At 43.2% G+C, this 25,334-nt stretch overlaps 1 protein-coding gene across 4 annotated transcripts; it reads right to left on the bottom strand.

Annotated features, from left to right (window-relative positions):
* Positions 1-180: 180 nt before the first annotated feature.
* On the bottom strand, positions 181-25,124 carry fsd1l (fibronectin type III and SPRY domain containing 1-like). Of its 4 annotated transcripts, none has more exons than XM_048258548.1 (14): positions 24,991-25,124; positions 18,420-18,515; positions 17,210-17,341; positions 15,171-15,272; positions 13,861-13,883; positions 13,088-13,209; positions 8,281-8,490; positions 8,016-8,114; positions 7,635-7,764; positions 6,923-6,955; positions 4,974-5,071; positions 4,549-4,777; positions 2,453-2,552; positions 181-1,817 (listed from the first exon to the last, which is right to left on the bottom strand). In XM_048258548.1, exons 1-14 carry the CDS (start codon positions 25,003-25,005, stop codon positions 1,695-1,697), a joined length of 1,512 nt encoding a protein of 503 aa, XP_048114505.1. In that variant the 5' UTR covers positions 25,006-25,124; the 3' UTR covers positions 181-1,694. The 4 variants fall into 4 exon arrangements, with proteins under 4 accessions (XP_048114505.1, XP_048114504.1, XP_048114506.1 ...); XM_048258547.1 differs by having other exon boundaries at positions 4,974-5,068; XM_048258549.1 differs by lacking the exon at positions 6,923-6,955.
* Between the last annotated feature and the right edge of the window lie 210 nt (positions 25,125-25,334).

Below are 25,334 nucleotides of genomic sequence, written 5' to 3'. Positions count from 1 at the left end.
TATCCGTTTGATGCAGACCTGATCTATTAATAAGGGAATGGGAAACGGTTTTCCTTGTTTAATTGCAATTACTATGATTGTGGAGCTTTTATTATTTTTTTTATTATGTCCACAGAAGCTTGAAATTACACACCAGTTGTTTTTAAACTAGTCCTAATTCACCAATAAATAAAGACCCAATTCTGAGGCAAGAAAAGTATTTATTTCCTCATTGAAGAACAGGAACCACACATACGACCAACAAACTACGTATTTGTGTAAATCTTATTCATATCACACGCCATCCTCTCCCTCGACAGCAACCAAAACGATTAGGGTAGGATTATAAGCCTACAAGGCTTGCTGGATGATAAAACACCAACTGTCGTGGAGGTGAAATTCAAGGAAGTTGCATATAATATTACAATAGCCTAAAAGTGCTTAATTCGTCATCTCAAATCAAGTGGATGGTGAGAGGAATTTTGGCCTGCATTTTGGTCTGTTTTCCCTCAGTCGTATTGCTGTTACGGTATCTGAACACCAGATGGCAACACAAGCAAACCTTTTTTTTTATTATTATTGTCAAATTATCTTATACTGTATGCTAACATATCTTTGGTGTGGGCAGTGTCTCCTGTCACCCATTGTAAAATAAAAAGCTTATGAATATCTCCAATTTAAGCATTATTTTGATAGAAGAAACATTTATACTGAACTGTGAAAACATTGATTAAATAATTTATTTCATGGTAGGACAAACACTTCCAGAAATCATTAATATTTCTTTTTAAGGGAGCAGGACTACATGGTTTACAGGGTCGACCATGACAAAAGAGCACAATTTCTCTGACAACAGTGCATACAAAACTAGTTGAAGTCCAGGTTCACAGGTGCATGTCCAGTCCCAATCTCAGTTGAAGGTAGAATTGTGACAGAAATGGATCAGCAATAACAGAGGGTTTGTAAAAAGCAGCACTACATATTATACACTGTGCAAAAAGTCTCCCCACATCAGATTCTGTACATAGCGTAAACATTTGTTTGTTTGAAGACAAGGTTACTCTGCTCAGTTGAGAACTGGCAATGGAGATTCAAGGAAAAATGCCTTGAATTACATAGATGGTTACAGCCAGTTATATTCCCAGTTACCTCTACACATACATACACTCATAATCACATACACACACGCATGCACGCACACACACACACACACACACACACACACACACACACACAAACAATAGACTGACGTCTTTAAGTATATTAGTAGAATAAAACAGGTAAATCAGCAGGTAAAGGACACTGTTATCATGCCTGAACACACTCACTTCAGAAATAAAATCTAAAAAAAAAATAGCATTCAACCTAGAACAAAGTAAAGGAGGAAAAGTGCACTCTCATCTATTCCCTGATTAAGCAGCTAGCATTCCTGATGCAAATGTCCCCAAAAGAAAGCCAGAGTCTCTCAAAATATTGAGGATGAGAGAGAGATGTCTCTCAAACAGAAGGGAAGAATCTCCAGTAAAGTCAGAGTGAAGGCGAGGCGAGCTGCTAGAGTGCCACAAAAAAATGACTCAGTTTCCCATAATGCTTCACAGGGTCTCTTCAGGTTAAGTTCATGGATGCAGCTCTCTTCAGGAAGTGCACAGGATATGGGGAGTGGCTTGCACAGGAAGCAGAAAAGGGGAGGAGGTGAGTTCTTGGACAAGCGTAGGCTACTGCGCCATGCTGTTGAGACTACTGTTGGAGCCACCAATGCCGTTCTCCGTCTTCTGGAAACTTCGTACTGCACTTGGGACCTGAAGTCCTGTGGACAGGGACAGCCCACCACACCACACCTACAAAACGTAGAGAAGACAGCTCGTCTCAACAATGCAGATTGATTCCATGTATAACTTGCATAAGGAACCTACGCAGTTTTTATATTTTATACAATGGTTCACTGCCTAAGTTAAGCTTTAACCTTTTGTGAGAGACACACAAAGCTGCATTTCAACTTAAAAGTCGTTTGAGGTAGAGAGATTACGAGTCGTAATTACCGACTCGTTTCAAACAAGTGAACTCTGACACACTAGGGTTCATTCAGATTCACATAGTATAGTGATACTACAAGCGAATCAATCTCACACTTCCGTACAAGAAGCCACAGCCTACAGCTAAATGTAGCTGTGCCCTGAATAACTATCTGACTGTACTGTGAGATGCGTTGGCATACAGACAAGTAGGGCAGATTCTATTTGACGCAGAGCCACATGTAACCTGACCACGTACAGATGTGGCCTTTTGCTGTCCTTTGTGTCCCCTGATAGCACCACTGATATTAGAGGTCAGCAGGATTGCATCCAAGAGATAAACACACACATGTTGTGTATTTCTGTTAGCACAAACAAATGTGGTGTGTGTGTGTGTGTGTGTGTGTGTGTATGGGGGGTTCTTTGTATGTGTGTATGTGTGAGTGAGTGAATTATTTTACCATGAAAGCTGGTACTACAGGTTGGCTGAATTTCGTCTTGAATGTGTGGAGCAACTGTTTGCTTTCTGCATTGTAGAAAGAGAGTTGACCTGAAAAAAATCAAATAAACAACTGGAGATTAAACAATTCAGTCAGAGACATACAGCACAAAACCACTCTTCACACATATCCAGGCAAAGCAAGACATAAAAGGACAGCCATTTCCAACGCTGAGTAACTGAAAAGGCCTTGGAGTACATTCATCTGTTGCACAGTCGCATCCCTGCAGGAGAATGGAAATGAGTGACACACAATACAGAGGTATCCAATGGCCCTGCAGGATTAATGGGGCTGGAGTCGCCTGTGGCCTATACTGTTCCCTGTAACAGACACTACCTGAAAGACCGGTCTACAGGATACTACCAAGAGACCAAATGTAGGTCACAGAGGAGACTTACCATCTGAGAACTCTTTTATTGTTAGTAATCAATTGACTTATAGTAGTCCCACAGTCTACCCACATCTTGGTATATCACACCGTTTATAATGACATGTACACCTTAGACACATGTTAATATGAACTCATTAAGGCCTCCTTTCAGGGCGTTCCATTTAGAAAGTAGTACTCAGGGTGATCACGTTGGAAATAAATTAATTCTACCGTACAACCCCAAATCAGAATGTTGTGTAAATGCGAATAAAAACAGAATGCAATAATCTGCAAATCTGCAAAAAGATTTAGTAACCAAAAGGACACAGACAACATATCAAATGTTGAAAAAAAAAAGACTATTTCATGGAAAATATATGTTCATTTTGAATTTGATACCAGCAACACGTTTCAAAAAAAGTTGGGACGGGGGTGACAAAATGCTGGAAAAGTTGTGTAATGATAAAGAAAACCAAAAGAGGAATGTTTCACAACTAATTAGGGTAACTGGCAACATGATTGCCTCTCTGGGATGCTCTTTTTCATACCCAGAGTCTCTTATAAGTAAAGATGTAGGGGTATTCATCACTCTGTGTAAACCTGTGTGGACAAATAATGAAACAATGTAATTTTAATGCTTCTTAACATGAAATTGTGAAGTATTTGGGGAGGTCATCATCTACAGTACATAATATCATTAAAATATTTAGAGAACAAATGGCACTGCATTAAAACCAGACCTGTTTCTGTAAAGAAAATCATTGTATGGGCTCAGGAAAAACAATGATAACCATTGTCTATGAGAACAGTTTGATACTCAATTCAGAAATGCTAGAGTAAACTTTACCATGCAACAGCCAAAATTGTATTTAGACATGATACAGAAATACCACCGTCTTATCTGGGCCTGAGCTTGTTTAAAATGGACTGAGGTAACGTGAAAAAAGGTCCTGTGGTTAGACCAATCAAAATTTGATATTTTTTTGGAAATCATGGACTCATCTGGGCTAAAGAGAAGAGGGCCTACCCAAGCATCCAACCTTTCCAACTTGTTTTGGTCCTCAATTTGAAACCCAACATCTATGATGGTGTGGAGGTGCATTAGTGTCTACAGCATGGGAATCTTGCACATCAATTCTGAATGATGAATACAGGTTTTGTGCAACATATACTGCCATCCAGGCAATGCTTTTTTCCAGGGAAGACCTTGAATATTTCAGGAAAACAATGGCAAAATGACATTTCTTAAATCTGCACATATTTAAACAGTATTTCTCCATAGAGGAAGAGTCCAGGTGCTAAAATGGCCTGTCTGCAGTCCAGACCTGTCAAATTAGGTGCATCATGGAATGAAAAACATGATTAAGAATACCTCATACTGTTGAGCAACTGAAATCCTATATCGGGCAGGAATGGGACAACATTTAATTCTCAAAACTCTAGCAACTGGTCTTCTCAGTTCCTAAACGTTTACATCGTTTTGTTAAATGAAGACGTGAAGCAGCACAGTGGTAAACATTCCCTGTCCCAACTTTTTGTTGAAACATGATTCAAAATGATCAAATATTTTCCATGAAATAGTCAAAATGTTAATTTTCAACATTTGATATGTTGTCTATGTCCTTTTTGCTGCTAAATATGGGTTTACAAGACTTGTATTTTATCACATTCTGTTTTTATTTGTATTTTACACAACATCCCAACTTTTTCTGATTTGGGGTTGTCCTTGTTGTTGTGCTTAGCGGCGAAGGAGGTCTGCAGCCAGTTGTTGATGTGGATGCACCAGGACGTGTTGGTTTTGCCTAGCTGGTCGAACTTGCCAAGGTTCCTGTAGGCCACACCGATGCTGTAGGACTTGCAGTCCTTCAAGGCCTTGACTTCCCAGTAGTGCTGACCACAGTCCATACTCGTGTCACCTGAGGGAGGGCAGGAGCATGCATGCACACACGCACACACACACACAAACACACACACACACACACACACACACACACACACACACAAAATATAAGAAAATCTAGAGAATAATTGTTCTGCTGATTATTATTATTATACACGGAGTAAGTGCGTTAATCCTGTGTATAATAGTGTAGTAGCCCATGACTGCCATACCCAGCACTGTGTAGGACTCTCCTGTAAAGCGATCCCTGCCTCCTCTTACTGCCGGCGACCGTGCAGTCGACGCTCTCTTGGGAGACGGCGTTCCACTTCTGAAAAGGCCCCAGCAAAACACAGCATTCAGTTTACTGCAGAATGATGGACACACTAGGCACCAAAGTGATATCACATAGTAGTCATCATCGGGGATTAGTTCAGTAGGAAAACAAACAAGTGACACAGGATCGGAACAAAACACAAAAATCACACAGAAAGGAGCACCAGTGAGTCAGACAAATGAGAAGAGGTTGACATAGAACGACACCACAGTCAGAAAAATGAAGAAATGGCAACAAAAGTGATACAAATCTACACACTACTGGAGTGACTTGTATCACACGTTTTAGTAGCTACTGTACAGGTTTGGGAAATACAAAAATGCACAGGGCACATAAGGACATCAGTGACACTAGAGTAATAATGGCATGGTGTAAGACTAGGGAGGCAGATGCAATGACATATCATCTGTGCTCTAGTCACCCAGTGCTTTGTGATTACATGTCCCCTCTCGGCCTCATGGGTAATCCAGGGAAGCACAATCAAATTAGCGCTCTTACACTCTACAATTAGGACCAGGCAAGCGTGTGTTTGGTGTTTAATCAAATTAACAATTGCATGATCCATCAGCAGCGGATGACTAGACAAAGCGGAACTGGGATGGAGGATGGCGCCACTCTCTAAGACATGCCTAACGTTGGACAAAGTGCACACATGTCTGGGGTTGATAATCAGTCACTGTGGACTGGCAGCTGCTGAAAGGCGCAGCATGTATCCAAGGCGACGGGCCTGCCCACCCTGCCCATATGGCACATGCCGCACATTGGAGAGGAACTCCAGGAACAACTGGCCACTGAGTGACAGTCCACATAATGTGTGCAGACCAATCAACAGGCGCTAAGTGGTCACTTGTGGCAGTACTGAGGCACAAGAGTCCAACCCTCCTCTGGACATTGCTGTGACACCTGAAAAAAGCTGTCCACACTATTGGTTTTTCAGTGACAGCTCAGTCAGTATGGTTCTGGTTTAGCAACATGATGGACTGTACAGGCTGTAAATTCAAATGTCGTTAAATTTCCTCTTGAAAGATGCGCTTAATGCATGTGATTGACTTAGCTTAACCATTGACGTTAGTATGCAAATTAAGTCGAAGACATGTGTGCACATAGTTTCACTGGACTGTCTGCTGATGTTGATGGACAAACTTGATGTTGATGGACATAGATGGACTACACAAACTATATTACAGATAATCTTACTCACCAAGTCATAAGATGCAAGCGTGAAAAAAAATTAGTATACAAAAATTACTACTTACTTACTTGTTATTTTCATTGATTAAAGATGTAAGTAAGGCTAGGATCTGAATTAGGCTTTGCCACCATTTCTTTCAAGAGGAGGAAGAAGAGCAAACAAACCCAAACGAGACCCACAAAGAAAAGAAGTTAGGGGACACAGTCACACACAGATGGGCTCAGTCGGTGGACAAAAATGCACTGTTCACAATTTCACTCTCCTTGGCCATTTCAGTACAGACTTGAGATCTGCTGAGAGTATGATTATGAAGCCATCCATCTGTACGTGACTGATCTCTGCCCGGCAGTCAGAATAAACACACACACGGCACACACTACACACGGCACACACGCCTATCTCATCTTTATCCAGTGCCTCCACTGAAACATTTGTGCTTGTGAATAGTGAGACCACAGACCCCAGGTCAGCAACGCAGAGGGCTTTACTGCGTCAGAGGCCTGTGGCCCAGTAAGCACACTGCCCTGGGGAGGCACTGGATAAGAGCACTATGCCTAAGCCAGTGTTTGTTTGGCCTGACGGCCCCCAGGCAGCCGTCTGAAGCTAATGCCACCCGCTAAGCTAAATCCTAAAGCTAAGAGCCATGAGGTCACCTTGACATGTTCTTCAGATTGGCAAGGTGTGCGCTGTGGGCACAATGAACATAAGGAGACAAATAAAAGCAAAAGGGTTAAAAAAGATGTAGAGTGAAGAGAGGGGGGTTATGGGTGAAGCTAAGTGGTCCTGAGAGAACAGTGTTGTTGCTTAAAGCTGAATGAATGCTTAGGGGGATCTTGTAAATAATCTAGCATATGATTACATTTCTGCTGACAGCACAAAGTTGTGTAGGGGTAAAAGAGCCACACAAGGTGACAAAGGTGATGGGTCTTTCCCTCTTGCTCACTGGAACCCAAACATTCTTTCACTGCTAATCTGTACAATGAAATATTAGATTACCGGGAGATAACTTTCTTTATGGATTCAAGGATGCCAGGAAGTCAATCATTAGAGCTAAACTGAACTCTGAACACCTATGTCGTGGGTGTTAGATAACATAAATCTCTAGGATGTCAGAATGGGACTTAAAATTAAACTTCTGGAAGCAAAAGATCTAAAGAAAAATCTAAATACAGCTAATCTCAAATCTGAGCATTCTTCCAGCATTCTACACTGATCTTTAATCACAAAAAAAAAAATCCATGGACCTGATCCTTTAGATCGCACATGAAATACCTGTATCTTACACAAACAGACTTGAACATGTGCAAGGTCTTGTACTGGGACATCAGGGCTAGAAAAGGGTCAGTTGCTGACCCCGGGGCTCACCTGCCCTTGTTCTCTTTGCCCTTGATTTTGCTCTCCAGGCCCTTGCCCCCCTGGGGGTCCCACTCTACACTGCCGTCCTCCACCTTCAGGTTCAGATGAGAGGAGGTCGACTCAAAGCTGAAGTTGAACGCTGGAGAGAAAACAAGTAACAATGAATGAGTTGAATAATGACTAGAAATGGGGGAGCAGTTCAAGATGACTTCTCCCCTCTCCCCCTTCAGGTGTCTTACCAGGATATCATTGTAAATAAGAAATGGTCTTCCCTGGTCATGTTAAATAAATAAATAAATAAATAAATAAATAAAACAACATGCTTCGCCTCCCGTACTCCTTTGTCAGAAAAATAAAATGCCCACTGCCTGTTTTGGAACTGGACCTCACCCTTGGTCTCCAGTGTGACTGGATCCGAGTAGTCCCCTGCGGCCGCTTTGTTACACGCTCGGACCCGGAAGTTCATGTATCTGGAGTCAAACTTCAGGCCTGTTGGGCGTTCAGACCAATGGAAATAAAAACACCACTCAACCAAACACAACCATATCATTTTTGCAACGTAACAGGAATGTAGTATTGTGTTTGTGAATGAGTAACTATTGTGAGTGAGAGTGTGCAAAGGTGTGTGTTGGTGTCTATAAGGGTGTGTTTGTACCTGTAAGTGTGTGTTCTGTGGTCTTGATGTTGTCCACCACCTCCCAGCAGCGCTCGTCCTTGACACGGGGGAGGCCCTCGTGGTTGGTCTTTCTGTACTCCAGGATGTAGTGGTCAATCTTGTTGTCCTCCACCGGCATCCGCCAGACTACGGTCACCGTGTTGTCCACCACAAGGCAGTCCTGCGCCTCAATCTCAGGCGCTCGTGGAACTAAAAAAAAAATTAAAAAATAATCAACCATCCATCAACTCATTCTGTTCATGACAATTGTTTCTCAGTGAGCTTTTGTTCAGATTGTGCATTTAAATATACCTGAAGCAGCAGGAAATTTTAAGATATTTTGTGCAATAAAAGAAGCATGATTGATGTGCAACTAGACAATTGTACTTTACGCTGTAAATATTTAAACCCTGTGCTATCTGATCTAGATAATGAAAGGCTTTCAGCATCCTAATATAATCCTCTGATCTGAATGCACACAAAAGTAGAGGAGGACCGGCTGGGCTGGGTGACAGATGTCTTATTACCATCACAGTGTCCATCACTGGCCAGAGCAGGTGGCTTAGTTGCCTGTAATTGGAAGTACCCTTGAGTCTCCATTAAAAAAACAGAGAATCCCACAGCTGGGCCTTCATAACCCCTGCTACGCTCTGGCTGTTTCACTGTAACCCTCTTCTAACACCTGAGGCGTATGCAAAGCGAATGTCTGATCAAATAAACGATTTTACATCTAGAAGTGGATAAAAAGCACCATGGAGAATTGCCCTGCCCTATTCAACAGAGGGAAGTTTCATTCATTCATCAATCAAAACAAACCGCACCGCTGACCAGCTCTCAAGGGCCCATAGGGGGTGTGGACGGTTTCCATGGAGACGCAACGCGATTCTGATTCTCGGCGGGTTTGAAAAGAGAGCTGGGCAGCAGAGTGACCCCGCCTTTCAGACCCCAAGCGGCCCCTATTGTCTCCTACTGCCCTAAGCGGTCAGGGCTGGGAGGGAGGTGGCAGTGGATCGCTGGTGATGGAGGCCTCTGCTCCTGGGATACACCTCTTCAGCCACAGGACTCAAGCCATCACACTCACAGGCGTTTATGTAGCTCTGTCCTCCCAGGGTAAAAGCGCAATTTCTTGATATCTTGTCTAATCTAATCTAGTCCAAAAGTTGATACTTGGACCTTTGGTGTGTGTATATACATACAAATATGACATGACTGCTACTGTAATTTAAATTCCTAAATAATAGGGTTGGATAGCGTCCAGTTCAGATACTGTGCCATTACAGGTTGTGCTACAGACAACATGTTTTGAGGCAAGAGTCATGAGGAAAATGCCAAACAAAGTATAATCTGAGATTTGGAATTTATAAAAAGATGACAGATCCCTGGTGCCATCTGACTGGGGTTACAAGCAGTATGTGTTTGATCCCAAATCCTTATCTCGAAGATCCTAAGAACGAAAACACTAAAAGCACCACACCAGCTGTACACTCCCCCAACCACACACACACACACACACACACACACACACACACAAACACACAAAACACACAAAACACACAAAACACACAAAACACAACTGATTCTCACGTGTGCCATCACTTTCAAGCCATCAAATGCCTTTTCTACTTTTCCAGGCTTCCCTTGCCAGCACATCCGCTTTCCCCCAGTAACGTGAACCCATCGTCAGCCTAATTGAGCCCAGCTGAGGGTAGGGGTTACATTTTTTTGCACTGCTAAATTTGCCCAGCACTCAACATGCTGGCCAGACAGACCACTGCTGCCAGGCTGATTAATGTCAGACACAGGAGTTGTGCTGAAGTCATGGAGGTAGCAGGGGGGCCGAGGCCGAGGCATTAGCTAAAGAGACTGGCTGGCTTTGTGACTTTTGGGAGCGGCTCTCACTCTCTCGCTCTCTTTCTGCACTCAGCCAGGACAACCGGGATGCGTGCACGGTCCAGCGAGCATATCCAGTGGCTCACAGCAAGAGGAGCGCAGAGGAAATGAGCTGCAGTCTGGCTGGATATGTGGAGCAAAGATACACAGTCTCTCCACACACACACACACACACACACACACACACACACACACACAGCTTCGCTAAGGAAACGGAGAGCTACCCATGTCCTCAACAACCCTCTTATCAACTGTCTTTACTGGTGTGGGACGTCACTGAACTTTCAATAATGATCAACATCGAGTATGGAGTGAAAGGAAAAGAGCAAATGGTGCCTTAGTCATCATCATCATCATCATCATCATCATCATCACAGACACACAGACACATCGAATGTCTAAGAGCAGCGGTGTAGTCTACGTGATACACAGGACTACGCAGTATACCCACTTAAAAAGCATCACCATCTCAGTATACCCACTTAAATAGGCAAGAATATTTATATATAATATATATATATATATATATATATATATATATATATATATATATATATATATATATATATATATATATATATATTAAGTATATATACTCTTTTGAGTATATATTATCCTAATCCGTGAATTAGTGAAACACACACAGCACACAGTGAATACACAGTGAGGTGAAGCACACACACTAATACCGGCGCAGTGAGCTGCCTGCTTCAACGGCGGCGCTCGAGGAGCAGTGAGGGGTTAGGTGCCTTGCTCAAGGGTACTTCAGCCGTGGCCCATTGGTCGGGGCTCGAACCGGCAACCCTCCGGTTACAAGTCCAGAGTGCTAACCATTGGGCCACGGCTGCCCCATATGTAGCCTATTAACATTTGGGGTTGATCACAGTATACCCACTATAGCTAACTACTACATCAGTACACCCACTACAGCTGCCTAGACTACACCAGGCCTGCTGTCTAAGAGCGCAGTGAGAGATCCCAAGTTGTGCTGCACATCTGTCTCCGTCTGCCCAGAGAGCCTCTTTTACCTGAGGGACTCTCTTCCTCATTTTGGTTTGTTAAAGTCTCCCTCTAGTATTGGATTCAGATTTTAGGAGCCCATGTTCTGTCTCTGTGGTATTTTTAGCCCCTTTGGAGTGCGTTGGTGTGGGGCACGTTCACTCCTGCTTCACTGAGATGCCCCCTGGGAGACCGGCGCTCCGCACCCATCCCCTCCACTCTCCTCCCCCCTACTCAGGCAGGCAGGCAGGCAGGCAGGCAGGCAGGCAGGGCTCTGGGTGCTCAGTCTCAGCCTCCCCTCCTCCACTCCATGCACAAGTCACTGGCCATCCCATCACAAGTCACTGCACTCCTCTCCTCAACCTGATAGCACCAGGGGCCTTTAGCTTCCTGTTCTTTACGTTCAAGAAATCTGGTAGACGGAGGACTGGAAGACTTTGGAAATTTCCCTCACGGGATCAAAAAGAGTATATACTGTATATGCTTAAATACTTTGGTTCTCATGCAGATTGTGAACGCAACATAACCATTCAGTCTTTCTGTTGATAGGAAGCCAAATCTGTTGTGGGCTGCCGTTATCATGTCTCTTCATATGTCCCTGTGATTGATGGGCAAGTCTGTCAAAGCTACTACCTCTTTACATTATTACTGACCCACTGTCAGTCTGAGCTGTCAGGGCTAGTTACAGTTACCCTTATATGCATTGTAACAACTGACCTTGCATCAGCTGCGAAAGACCACGATCTACTGAGGGACTAAGCTTGGTGAGTCCTACACCCACTCACATGGTGCTGCTTGACTAGGAGGGTTTATTCCTTCTGACACTCCCCAGACACACATGTACACACACACACACACACACACACACAATGACCTCAGGAGAGAAAACCTCTTCTGCATGAGCAGGCAACAAATGTGCTCACAATGAGGGAAACAGAAAATCTGCATTCTGTCCACTGAGACAAGGAAAAAAAACACATCAGTGCACCTATTTAAAAACGAGCCTGTGGTTGGTTAACCAGAACTAAAAAAATGGATGAGAAAATGAACAGGCCAAAGCTGTTTCCAGCCAGAAAAAAAAGTTCACCATCTTGATTACAATATCTCGTTCCCTGACATTATAAAGTGTTTTTTGACAGTAAATAGTATTTAAAGTATGAGGATGGACTAATAACGTCAGAATGTTCAAGAAGGCCAATATTAGTGGCCTCATTCAGTTGCTGTAATAGTTCCTGTGATGTGTTTTTTATAGTGAGAAGGAAAACGAATCCAGGCACTCCAGGAAAGGTGACTGAGGAAGGTATATTTAAAAAGCCTTTATTTATTACTGGCTAATCCATAGTTTAAAACGGCAACATGTTTCGATCACACTTGGTCTTCATCAGGGCATGTTCGTTTTAAACTATGGATTAGCCAGTAATAAATAAAGGCTTTTTAAATATACCTTCCTTAGTCACCTTTCCTGGAGTGCCTGGATTCGTTTTCCTTCTCATGAACTGATCCCATTTTCCAAGAGCACCCGATACGAGGATAAAGTCTACGCCTTTACAACCAAGAGCTACCAGCCTCTTTTGCTGAAGTGTTTTTTAGAGTGTTGTTCAACCCAAGACATTTCATTTAGTGAGATTATTAATGACATATCTTAAACCGGAACTTTGTTCAAAATGCAACTTACTCTGAAATGTGAAGGATACCTCACTAATCTTGCTAAGGGCACACTATTGATATCTTCCTTTGTATTTTTGTAGTATGTATGTGTGTGTGGATGTATGTGTGATGTGCATAAGCTATTGGACACCTTCATTTCCTTCTGGATAAATAAAGTATCTCTATCTATCTATCTATATATAGATTAGAAACCGCAGATTTTTATGCTGCCCCATCCCACACTGTTTTGGTGTGGATTTAAGGAACTCACCAGGGAGGAAGTTGAGGTTCTGGAGCAGCTGTCGCTCCTGGGAGAAGTCCACCATGAGATGCGTCATGCTATCCGTGGCCTTGGGCTTCATAGTCAGGCGGAAGGCCGGAGCCATCGTTACCCTGAGAGTGGTCAGCAGAACAGCATTTCAGAACCGATTCTTCTCTAATTACAAACAAAATATTACACATGCAAGCATCAATTATTTTTTTGTAATCTACTTATCATGCAGAAAGAAAAACTCATATCCATGTTTTAGACCAAAACATGAGTGAAGCTTTATCTAACATGAGTGAAGCTTTGTCCCCTGTCCAAACAGCTTTAAAATTACAATGATCCAAAATCATTTTAGTGAAGTCTGACCTTATGGTCATCTAACTATTATAAAAAACAAAACACAAGGGTCTTGCAACGCCTGACTCATGTTAAGCTCTAGTGGAACCCTAAGGATGCCACTAAACTAGAACACTCACACACACACACACACACACACACACACACACACACACACACACACACACACACACACGGCCCATTTCACAAATACATCTGTGGCCAGATTCACATTAAAACATCTCTTTCAATATTTTTACATTATTTACAATCCATTGAAACATAGTCTTGAGTCATTTTACAAGGATTAAAAGAAAAACCACCCAAGTGTTTATGTGAGGGCATCGCATGCATTGAAGTTTGAGTGCATTTGATGCTTGCATTAAGACAACACACAGGACACCAGGCTCAAGCAGAAAGAAGTGAAAGGGATACCGTACCTATCTTTGATCTGTTTGGCAGCCTTTGGAGAGGAGGCGAGGAGGAGAGGAGAGGAGGAGAGGAGAGGAGGAGAGGAGGGGGTGGGGGGTGGGGTGGAGGGGGGGGTAGATGGAAACAGGTTGAGAGGGAGAGAAGAAGGAGGTGTCGTTAGTAGAGCCATGCAGGTGGAGAGGTGAGCATGCACATCAGTCAGCCCAGAGCTGCTCTGGAGTAGAGAACACGTCCATCCGGACACATAAACACACACACACACGCGCGCACACACACACGTACTCTATCCACACACACAAACACACACCCACACTCTATCCACACACACACACGCACTCCATCCACACACACTACACACACACACACACACACTCTATCCACACACACACACACACGTGCACACACACACACACACACACACACATCTCACACTCTATCCACACACACACACACCTCTCACACTCTATCCACACACACCCACACCCATTACCCATGTGATCTCTCTCTCTCTCAATTGCTCATTCACTCCTTCTCTCTTTCCCACTCACACACACACAAACACACTCATGATATTCAAATGAGAATAGCACAGCTGGTCTATTTTTCACCACACCACACCACACCCTCATACACACACACACACACACACACACACAAACATATATTGTTAGGCAGACAATACAGAAAGCACAGACCACAGAACTCAACATGTGAGGGAAAAATTCAGCTGTATCATTTCAAGGAATTATTTAAGACCAGTTTTTTTGTGAAACGAGATTGTTTGCTTTGAATGTAAAGTGATAAATAAGTCATGTTCAAACACAACAACAAAAGACCCCCCCCCCACAGGATTAGTGTCTTCTTCATTGTCATACATGTATGTATGGTGGGACCAATGATAGACATATTTCTGGCTTAGTTAATGTGTTTGTTTTTTGACCCTCTTACTATCTGTCACAGTCAGCACATATATCCAATGGTGACCTTAAATCCTTAAATGTTTAGGATATGTTTGTAAAGTATTAAAAAGACGTTTTCTGAAATAGCACAGTTGATGTTACGTTTATCTTAATGAAGGAAACGACAAAAGGAAATGATACATAACTGAGTCTGTTGGCATGAGCCTAAATGCAGTGGCTCTTTTTAATCTGAATCATGTTTCACAACAGAGCTGAAGCCAACTGACAGATGAACAGCTGCTTATAAATGGGCCCCTGGCAATCTCTCGACCTTCGTGCTAACATACATGAGTGGCACTGGAGTGTGTGTGTGTGTGTGTGTGTGTCTCCTTAGACATGGTGGAGGGGCATTTTTCTACCTTTGCGAACTCGTCTTCATCTTTGATGTGCAGAGCGTTGTTTGCGAACTCCAGAAGCTCCTCTGCACTCTCCAAGGCATTGGTGCTTTGCGTTAGCTGGTTCTGCCAGAGTAAAAACACAGGGAAGTGGGATTTTAAGCACCAAAAGAGGAACATTAATTGAACGTCATGGCAACACCAACCCCTCTACCACGACTGCAGGCTCGATTAGCAACAAAAATCCAAATAAATATTTGTTTTGAGAGGATTAAGCTTGAATGCACACATCTCGACGAGTCTCCGCCCTCTCTGGTTAAAAAAGGGCTTATGTAAGGGCATTACATAAAGTTGACTACATGTCGGACGGGCAGGGAGGCAAAAACATTCCGGTGACATTTGTATGGACAGAGGACTGAGGGCTCCAGATGCTGCATAGGCGTCCTGAGCCTCCACCAGGTGGCTGGACTCCTCTTGCTTTGTCAACACAAATACGCAGGCCAGGCATTTAGGGCTTTAACAGCATCAGGGGAGTAAACGGAGCGCTGAAGGTGACCGGGGGAGTGTCACCTTCTCTCAGCCGTTACTTAGCCGTTGCTCATTAATTGAGAGTGGGGTCCAGCTCGTAAGTGGCCTCCACGAGCCGAGTCATACCACAACAGACTGGGCTTATTTCAGCAGTAACGTTGTCCTCCCTCAGGGACGAACACAAGAAGCCTGCTCTACTCTTCTCTCTTTCTGATCATTCTTATGTCTCTCTCTCTCTCTCTCTCTCTCTCTCTCGTCAATGCCCTCTTGCATCTTGCCCTTGCTCTCTATCTCTTTTCCCCTCTATCCAACGCACCCGAATTCTAGCCCAGTGAGAGATCAGGTAGCTGTGAATCTGGTCTCAGGTTCCCTTGGCCAGAGAGCGGTCAGATATTGTCCTCTCAGAGCTGCAGCTGCCCAGGCTGTGTGGATGCCTTTGTGTTCAGGGTTCACCCTCACCCTCACACACACACACAGTGTCCGGGCTGACTCAGAGTAACGGCCAATGACTCATGATTATACTAGCAACACAGAAGTCCAGGAGCGCAAATGAAGTGGAAATGTCAACATGTCCGCGGACGACTAAAGGTCAATAACACACAGACACGTTACCAAGGGCATGTTTTGGTCATTTTATATAGCCCACATGACACATGCATACAGAGTAATGGTTGTTGTCCTCTACATGAGACCTGGTAGACAGCTGGGCAACACCGGGCACGCAAATAAAGCGTTTTGTTTGCAGAGCGTACTGTGCAACAATTAGCTTTCACTATGATCAATGGATGCTGGCTACACCAGATGCAAGAGCAGTGCTCATATCCGAACACGTTTGATTATTTCTAAACTACTTTTACACTATGTGAACAGAGCGCTTCAGCTGTGCATTCGGTGTAGCCCGGCTGCAAGGGTGTGTGCTGAACTTGACGTGATGGGAGCTGGAGAGGGCAGGCCTCTGATGGCTAAGCTCTTATCTGGGCTAATTTCACACACTTTTATTGTTCCTGTTCAGCGGCCTCAGAGGGCTGGCCAGAGAACTGCCATAGCAGCACGATGACATCACCGGGCTCAACAGGCCGGCCAAAACCCAAACAACACATGCGCGCACCGCGCGCATGCACACACACGCACACACACACACACACACACACACAGAATCTCTCACATTTGCTTGGTCATGACCCCCTCACAAACATATACTGTATAGTATTGCCCCCCTCCCCCAGTACCCCACCTTCTGTTCATGTTTAAGACAAACACACAAAGAAACAAACATGCACCCATCCGGATGTGCACTAGCCCAGACACAAACAATTCACACATTCTTACACTCTCCAATTATACACAGTCATCCAGTGTCCTGCACAAGAGACACTCATGGTTATGTCAATAACAAACACACAAACACACATATATTCTTTTGTCTGAATTACTCCTACAGAGCGTTTTTTGTACCCAATCTACAACCCCAGGGAATATGCAGGGTTTGTAATAGCAGACCGTAACAGAGTTTCTAATAGGAAGCTCTGGTTTACCTGGAGCTCATGGGACTTCCTGGCCTGTTCCTGCTTGATGGCGTTGGTCATACTCCCCTTCATCTCGTCCAGGATGGAGAATAATGTGTCAAACTCCTCCTCAAGGTCTGAGACTACCTGTGAGGAATTCACCTGCACAGCACCATTCAAACACAGAGTAACAACATGCATCAGAAAGACTGCCTGAGAATGGAGAGCAGATCAAACTATACACGGGTTTCCAGTTTACCAACAAAACTAGATGCGCGCGCAGCCGTGGGGCAGAAGACGCTTGGTGGCCGTCCACAACGTTATAAACTTAACCTAAATAGTCAGCTGCTGTAAGCTACAATCGGATTTTTTTGTATACCCCTGTTGTCTCAATGATAATAACATCTCATTTCAGACATGCATTTCGTTAGGGATATTGAACATATTTAACATTCTCTAACCATCGTGATTTCAAATTGGTGCAGTTTTCAGCACAAAAACTCATTTTATTCTTTTGCATTGCTCTATGCTGTTCTATGGTGCTTTCTGCCTCTTGGTTGCGCACGCATGTTTTCGTGACGTTGCATAGAAATCCATGTATAAGGATGAAACACTTCCTGTTTCAATCTATCCCTGTTACAATGTATTGTTTTTGTCACGAAAGATCTCACTTTCTGCTCCTGAGAGAAGCAGCTACTTTCATTATTAATGAATAACTGAAAAAGATGGTTGAATAGATAAAAAATCCATCACAGGTCAAATATCAGTGCAGCAAGTTTATGTATATTTAGCCAGATTTATGAGCACTCTGATCCCTTGTGGGGACTAAAGTTACAAATCAATTGCAATGTATCTCATATGGGGGTCATTCTGTATCAAATCAGACAGAATCCAGGAAAATGGTTGCCGCACCATCTCAGAGTTTGTCTACACAATGTTAAGGTCCCAAAACAATTCCAATGTTTACATATATTTTGCACTTGAACTACAATCTCAAAAAAAGTCTCATTTTGGAAGCCATGTTTGGGCATTAATCAATCTTCAAAGGTATTTTTGGACCCATTCATCTGAGACAGTGACAACCTTATCTGATTTGACATAGATCCATGGGTAAAAGCCATAACAGTTGCATACTGTGGCTGGATTCAGTGACTCCAGCTCTTTGGAAGCAAGGTGAAAGCCTTGGCCTGGGACACAAATATCCAATATTACACATTCTGCCACGTAAGGAGTTTCTCACCTGAACTCCCGCCAAGGAGTGACTAAGCGTATCAATGAAATTGTGCAGCTCCTCATTTTTGTTCGCCAACGTGGTAATTATCCTTTGTAGGGCCTCCTAGAAGAAGAGAGAGAGAGAAAAAAACCCAAGCAACTTAGTATGAATGGTCAGTTTATTAAGTATTAAGTACGGCATACATTAAGTATGTATATATACTTTTTTGATCCCGTGAGGGAAATTTGGTCTCTGCATTTAACCCAATCGGTGAATTAGTGAAACACAAACAGCACACAGTGAACACACAGTGAGGTGAAGCACACACTAATCCCGGCGCAGTGAGCTGCCTGCTACAACAGCGGCGCTTGGGAAGCAGTTGGCTCAAGGGCACTATAGCCGTGGCCCACTGGTCGGGGCTCGAACCGGCAACCCTCCGGTCACAAGTCCAGAGTGCTAACCAGTGGGCCACGGCTGCCCCAATTTTAAGGCCAAGGTGTAAAACCAGTGTAAGTTAGCAACATGGTAATGTGATGTGCCATGTTACATTGATAGGGATGCTTGGCAGTTCAATCATGTGAACATGGTTAAAAGCGTCTGCCAACACAGGACTACTATTTAAGCTCACACTCCACTTATATACTCCCACTAACTTTAGAACCTCAGGTGACCTTCTCACACAGGAATTGGGTCTGGCACGCACACACATCCCTGGATATTTCCAGAAATACTGACTCTGCAGAGGATATCGGTGGCAGTGAGGCACAGGGTCAATGCAGGAAGTACAGTATCCTCAGACTGAAACCACAGGTTATCCAAAGCACAAATGATTGATTTGCATGTGACAGATGTTACATGTGCACCCGAGCACAGACGGTTTGTATGCAAGACTGCAGTACCCATCTTTGAGAGTCTCAAGAGTGGAGACAAGGAAGACAGGCATGGGACAGGGAGTCAGAAGTGTTGCTAGAGACCTGCATTGTTGGCGCTGACTCCACCGAGTGGTGCAGCCTCTAGCGTTTCCATCGGGACTGAGATACTATCTGCCTACTGCTCCCCGTCAGCTTGCCATCAGCCCCTGTTCTGTGACTCAAACTCAGTTATTGGAAGGGGGGGGTTTGCAATATGCAAGCATGGGGGATAACAGAACACTTCCTGCAGTGTCTCAGTCATCACAGAGAAAGACAAGATCCCTCTCTAAGATCCTTGAAGTGCTTGTTAGCTGGTTGCTTGGTGATGGTTGCTTTAGTTCTACAGGGGCTGGTCAGTTACAGACAAACATATTGAAGTATAACGGTCATCTGCACATTCTGTTGTTGTGAAGCGTGCAGCTAAATCTCTGCATAGTTCACCCATGCATGTACACACTCGGTCACACATACAAGAATGCCTCTGTAGCATCATGACCCAATTCGTAGCGACGGCAGCATCGCTTGATTTTCACATTTATTTTCAGACGGCCATGGCGGACATCGCCTTTAAAGGCTCGTTTGTGCTGGCCCATATAGCAAATCAGGCGTTAACAGCGCAGCCGTGCCACACGTGCACAAGCAGCCATGCCTGGACGGCCCTGCCGCCTGTCCTTTTGGACTTGTGAAAAAGACTGCCCACCGCCGCCATACGCCCGCGCCTATCAACTGGCACGACACCACCCCGCAAGAGTTCATCAGGTGTCCATGTCAACACCCCAACAACAGACAGATACCACTCTGTGTGTGTTACAGTTTAACCGTACTTAACAGCTGCTGACAAGGGCTTGGTTTGCTTCATTGTACCTTAGACAGATAAGGGGGGAAGAGCAGTGTCATAAAGCAACCATCCATTGGGTTTTATTGTCTTCTTTGATTTTTTTTAAATTTAATTTGGCCACTGACTGCAGCAGTGAAGTTCCTCAGTGTGACAAGATGCCAGTGACTAATGCTGACAAACACCCTTTCCCCAGTGGAGACAGTGAGGAGGGCAAAACTGGAGAAGGGATGAAAAAGAACAGCATCAGAAACACAGGACTCTGTGTGGACAAAAAGTGAGTGTGTAAAAGAGTGAGTGAAAGTAGGTGTTGTGGTTGTGTGTGTGTGTGTGTGTGTGTGTGTGTGTGTGTGTCTGAGTGAGTGAGTGAGTGAGTGAGTGAATGAGTGACTGAGGAGTGAGTGAGTGAGTGAGTGAGTGAGTGAGTGAGTGAGTGAGTGAGTGAGTGAGTGAGTGAGTGAGTGAGTGAGTGAGTGAGTGAGTGAGTGAGTGAGTGAGTGAGTGAGTGAGTGAGTGAGTGAGTGAGTGAGTGAGTGAGTGAGTGAGTGAGTGAGTGAGTGAGTGAGTGAGTGAGTGAGTGAGTGAGTGAGTGAGTGAGTGAGTGAGTGAGTGAGTGAGTGAGTGAGTGAGTGAGTGAGTGAGTGAGTGAGTGAGTGAGTGAGTGAGTGAGTGAGTGAGTGAGTGAGTGAGTGAGTGAGTGAGTGAGTGAGTGAGTGAGTGAGTGAGTGAGTGAGTGAGTGAGTGAGTGAGTGAGTGAGTGAGTGAGTGAGTGAGTGAGTGAGTGAGTGAGTGAGTGAGTGAGTGAGTGAGTGAGTGAGTGAGTGAGTGAGTGAGTGAGTGAGTGAGTGAGTGAGTGAGTGAGTGAGTGAGTGAGTGAGTGAGTGAGTGAGTGAGTAAAAGTATCGGAAATCCTATAGTTGTTTACTGAGTTGCAGGAGCAAAGGGATAAGACAGCACGTAAATCTTTCCTAGGAGTTGTATTTATGCAATAAAGTATCTTTGGGATGTTTCTTCATATGCTGATACATTTGAAGGTTTTATATTGATGAATATTTGAATATATTGATTGAATATATGAATAGAGTGTAAAAACCTTAAAAATCGTTAAAAGTATTCTGTCAATATTGCACAAAACTGCAATTGTATATTTTCTCTTTGGTGTATTTGAACCAAATATCATGTTACCAGAGCTACAGCAACATATTGATTAACAGCACGAACTGCTATAGACCTTAATGAGAATCCAATACCTAACAACTGTACTAGAAAGCCAATAGGTCAGCAACAGCAGGAAACGGAGTGATGGAGGTGCTTTTGACCACATCAAAAGTGAAGGCTCGCGTCCATGCCCAGTTATGGGCACAAAGCCATATCAGGTAACAGTGGAAAAGAGCCGACTCCCTGGACACAAAGAAAGGTGTGGTTGCCTTATTTGCTCATGTCCACCCTATTAGGTCCATCTGTGTTACAGTAGAGATTAATAATTCATGTGTGTCATGTTAGAGTGAATGATTGTGTTCTCTCTGTGTGTGTGTGTGTGTGTGTTTGTGTGTGTGTGTGTGTGTGGGGGGTTAGAGGTCTTTCTCCAATGCACCCCTCTGTGTAGTAGGGGAACCCAATACACCCCTGAGATGTAACGTGTTGCTGTGTGTGTGGCTTTCCCTTGGTAGCACTGAACGAGAGTCCATCCATGTAGCACGGCATAATCAGATAGATTTAGGGATTAGTCCTCTCTGCTATCTATAGCTGCAAGGCGACACCAGGTTTAGGACATTAACAGTAGAATTGCATGCAGAAATGTTGTGCAGTGCAGGTAACACAGAGAATCCATATACAGTAACCTATAGCTGGAAAAAAAAAAACTTCTAAACAATAATTAGTGGGACAATTAAAGATCATATATATATATATAATATATATATTAATACATATATATATATTAAATAAACTAAATATACCTCATTTATATAGTATAGCAATAAAAATGGATATCATTACAGCTATATCATTAAGTCTTAAAGTCTTTGAAACAAAAATTGAAACAGCAAAAACCACAATGGCCCGTAAAGGCCATCATACCTGTTGTTTGACATTAGCTTGCGATCTCACTAACGAGGTTACATAATACACATGGTGTGGTGCTGATGCTCAGAAACATGTTACAGCACAAAGGGCGGCACTAACATGCTCTATTCTGAGCGTGCTGCGTTGGTGAATCAGGGGCAAATCCTCAAGACCAGACCAAACAGTACTTTCCCCAGATCTACATGCAAAACAGCCTTCTTCAGAACTTCAGGCCTAGATTGTTGAGATCCATAACACCTCTGCTAGATGTTGATTGCTATGTTTGCTAATAATGTGTCAATGCTACTGTAGGTTCTACAATCTGACATCCTCTGTATTCTGCACATCTCATTGACATTCTGGAGCATTTAGGATCAGTATACTGTAGGCCTACACTAACATGCAGCAGCTCCCCCGGCATCAAGTGATTATTTCATTCACATTTTGAACTGGAATAACAGCAACCTATACATCAGAGCCAAAGCTGAGAGAGAAAGAATCATTACATTGAGTTATGCCATTGCCACCCATGCCAATTGTGCTGTTTCATAAAGTTCATAAAGTAATTACAACACCCTCAATCAGTCTTAGTCAGCAGGAAAGTTTATTGGTGTCTAACACAGGGGAACAAAATATACTTGGCAGAAAAATGAATCCTCGAGTCTCAACTGTAACCACAGCACAGTAGCCCAGGCAACAAACACACACACGGACGCATATCCTGGGCCTGGGTCGTCTGCTATTTATGCTGCCTCTGACTAACCTGGACCTCCACACACAGTCAACATGATCAGTGGTATACAAGACAAAACGCTTCGACATGTGAATGGTTGACATCAAAGCCAATTACATGAGTACATGAAATATGTGAAATGTTCTTCTGGTTTACAGAGAACTTAGTGTTCAAAGACAGTGTTCAAATGACTTTTTTTTTACTGATTAGAGCCTTTAAATGCAATATGTAAACATTAAGTCAAATTAATGCACTACTGTAAACTTATGAGGTAAATACCATGTCTGCTATGTAAACATAACTGGAAAATGCGGGCATAAGCACTGTGTAATAAAATAGCATGATTATTACCATAGAAAGGAGCTAATAACACAGAGAACAGGACAAGAACCAAGTTTCAAATCTATAGGTTTCCTTCATGATAGCAACACTGACACAAAAATTACTAGATTAGAGTTGCAGCTTAGTGGTATTCATGTATCACTGAACACGTCACTATGTAAATGAGTAAAAAAGATGTTTACATATATTTGATCAACATCCAGTCTACCCTGGTGCAGGACAATGTGTGACTGTCAATGTGACAAGATACTGATAGTGAGTAAGAGAGTGTACACACGTCACACACACACAAGGGTATCAAAACCCAGGACACACAGATGTACACAGATGTACAGTGTAGCCTACAAGTCCATCTGTTTTGACACAGCAATACCACACAGGAACAGTGAAAATCTACATAGCCTACACCTTTACTAAGTCATACCCACAACAGCATATTCGTTTGAATTCGTTTGAATAATCCCAGTTCAATCATGTTTATGTGCATGCTGCTGTTTTAGGCTCATACAGGATTGTTGTGTTAGTAAGGATGTCTGCCATCTGCCTTTCCCAGAGGCCTTTCCTCCATAGGTGATGTCATTCTTTCAGACAGTGACCATGTTGTGCCACTGTTGGGCAAAAGCCTCTATTATTAGTTAATTCTATTTAGCAAGTAAAAGGCTTTAGGCTGAAAGCACATGAAGACCACTGACATTCATATGGTTATGGTGCTTATGGTGCACTATACATATCTGAACATCATGTAAGATTCTTTGACCTTTCAGATCCAAACAGGTTTTTTTTTTTTTAACTTCTGCCAATAAGTAAACAAACACCCTGCACGTGAATGTGACAATACTAAAGAAAAAGACCAAGTGTACGAATATTAAAATGACTGATCACTATTCAAACTACAGGTACTCTGAATAACAAAGGGAAAACTGAATCTATTTCAAGACACCAATCCTCATTTCCTTGATGCACCTGCTACGTAACGGAAGGGCAGAAGGACTGCAATTTCCCAGCAAATTGACAAGTCAGTGAGAGCTATTTGAAATGCGACACCTGTTCTTGTTTCCCCTAAAGAAACAATTGTATTTTGATGTTTTCTTTCTGAAACCTATTATGTAACTTTATGAAATCTCTCAACGCAAACCAGACTAAATCCCATTTCTGCATAACCCAGAGTGGGAATCATACATAAACCAACCAGCGTTCCCATGCAGTGTGTATGTAGACTACACTATTCAATGCCATGCTAAAATCAACAGTAGGCAAGAATGTAATGTTAACATCAATGTAAACGCCCTCGAATGATGCTATAGCCTCGAGATGCAACACAGATAGCCACTTAACTGGTAGTAACAGATAGCAACACTTTACTGTCATTTTAATCTTATGGGAATAACCTGCCGACGATTTCAGTGCAAACAAACGAATCTGATGGCTGCTAGCCGCAGCTTGAGGTCAAACAAAATGACAATGTGTAGCATCTATTCGTAAATATTCCTGCACGGAGTAGCATATGTAACGACCTGACAAGATCAAATGTAACTGGGTGCATGACAAGAGTTCCACTGTAGGATAGCTGCTACACACTAACCTACCAACTAGCGGTGCAGCCTCTCAGCTTTACGATATAATGTAACAATGATCATTCAGAAGAACACAAAATACTTGCCACGGAATACACCAGTATCAGCTGTGCAATACACATACGTCAGATCTACTTACTTTTTGAGAGTCCATACCGAGGACCAAAAACAAATAAGATCAGATATAATTCATGGACGGGCCAAGTTTCTCCGCGAGGAAGACGATTATCCCGGTGGAACAAGGCGGAGCACTGTGAACATGCGCATTAGATTTCAAATCCCCCACTCAAATGAGGCAAGTGGTAAATAGAGGCTTGTACAGTGTGACAAGAGCGGTCAGTTAACAAGGCCATAGATATCTAAAGACTTGGGGAGAAAAGTGGGTGTTTGGAAATTTTAGGCTCATCTTTTAACTTCCAGTTTGTTGACAATATTTTATGTGGACATAGGCCTAGGCTTAGGCTAATTCACATATGAGATGGC

Source organism: Alosa alosa, chromosome 12 (assembly GCF_017589495.1).
Source record: "Alosa alosa isolate M-15738 ecotype Scorff River chromosome 12, AALO_Geno_1.1, whole genome shotgun sequence".
Taxonomy (NCBI): Eukaryota; Metazoa; Chordata; class Actinopteri; order Clupeiformes; family Clupeidae; genus Alosa; species Alosa alosa.
This window is presented reverse-complemented; position numbering and strand designations above follow the sequence as displayed.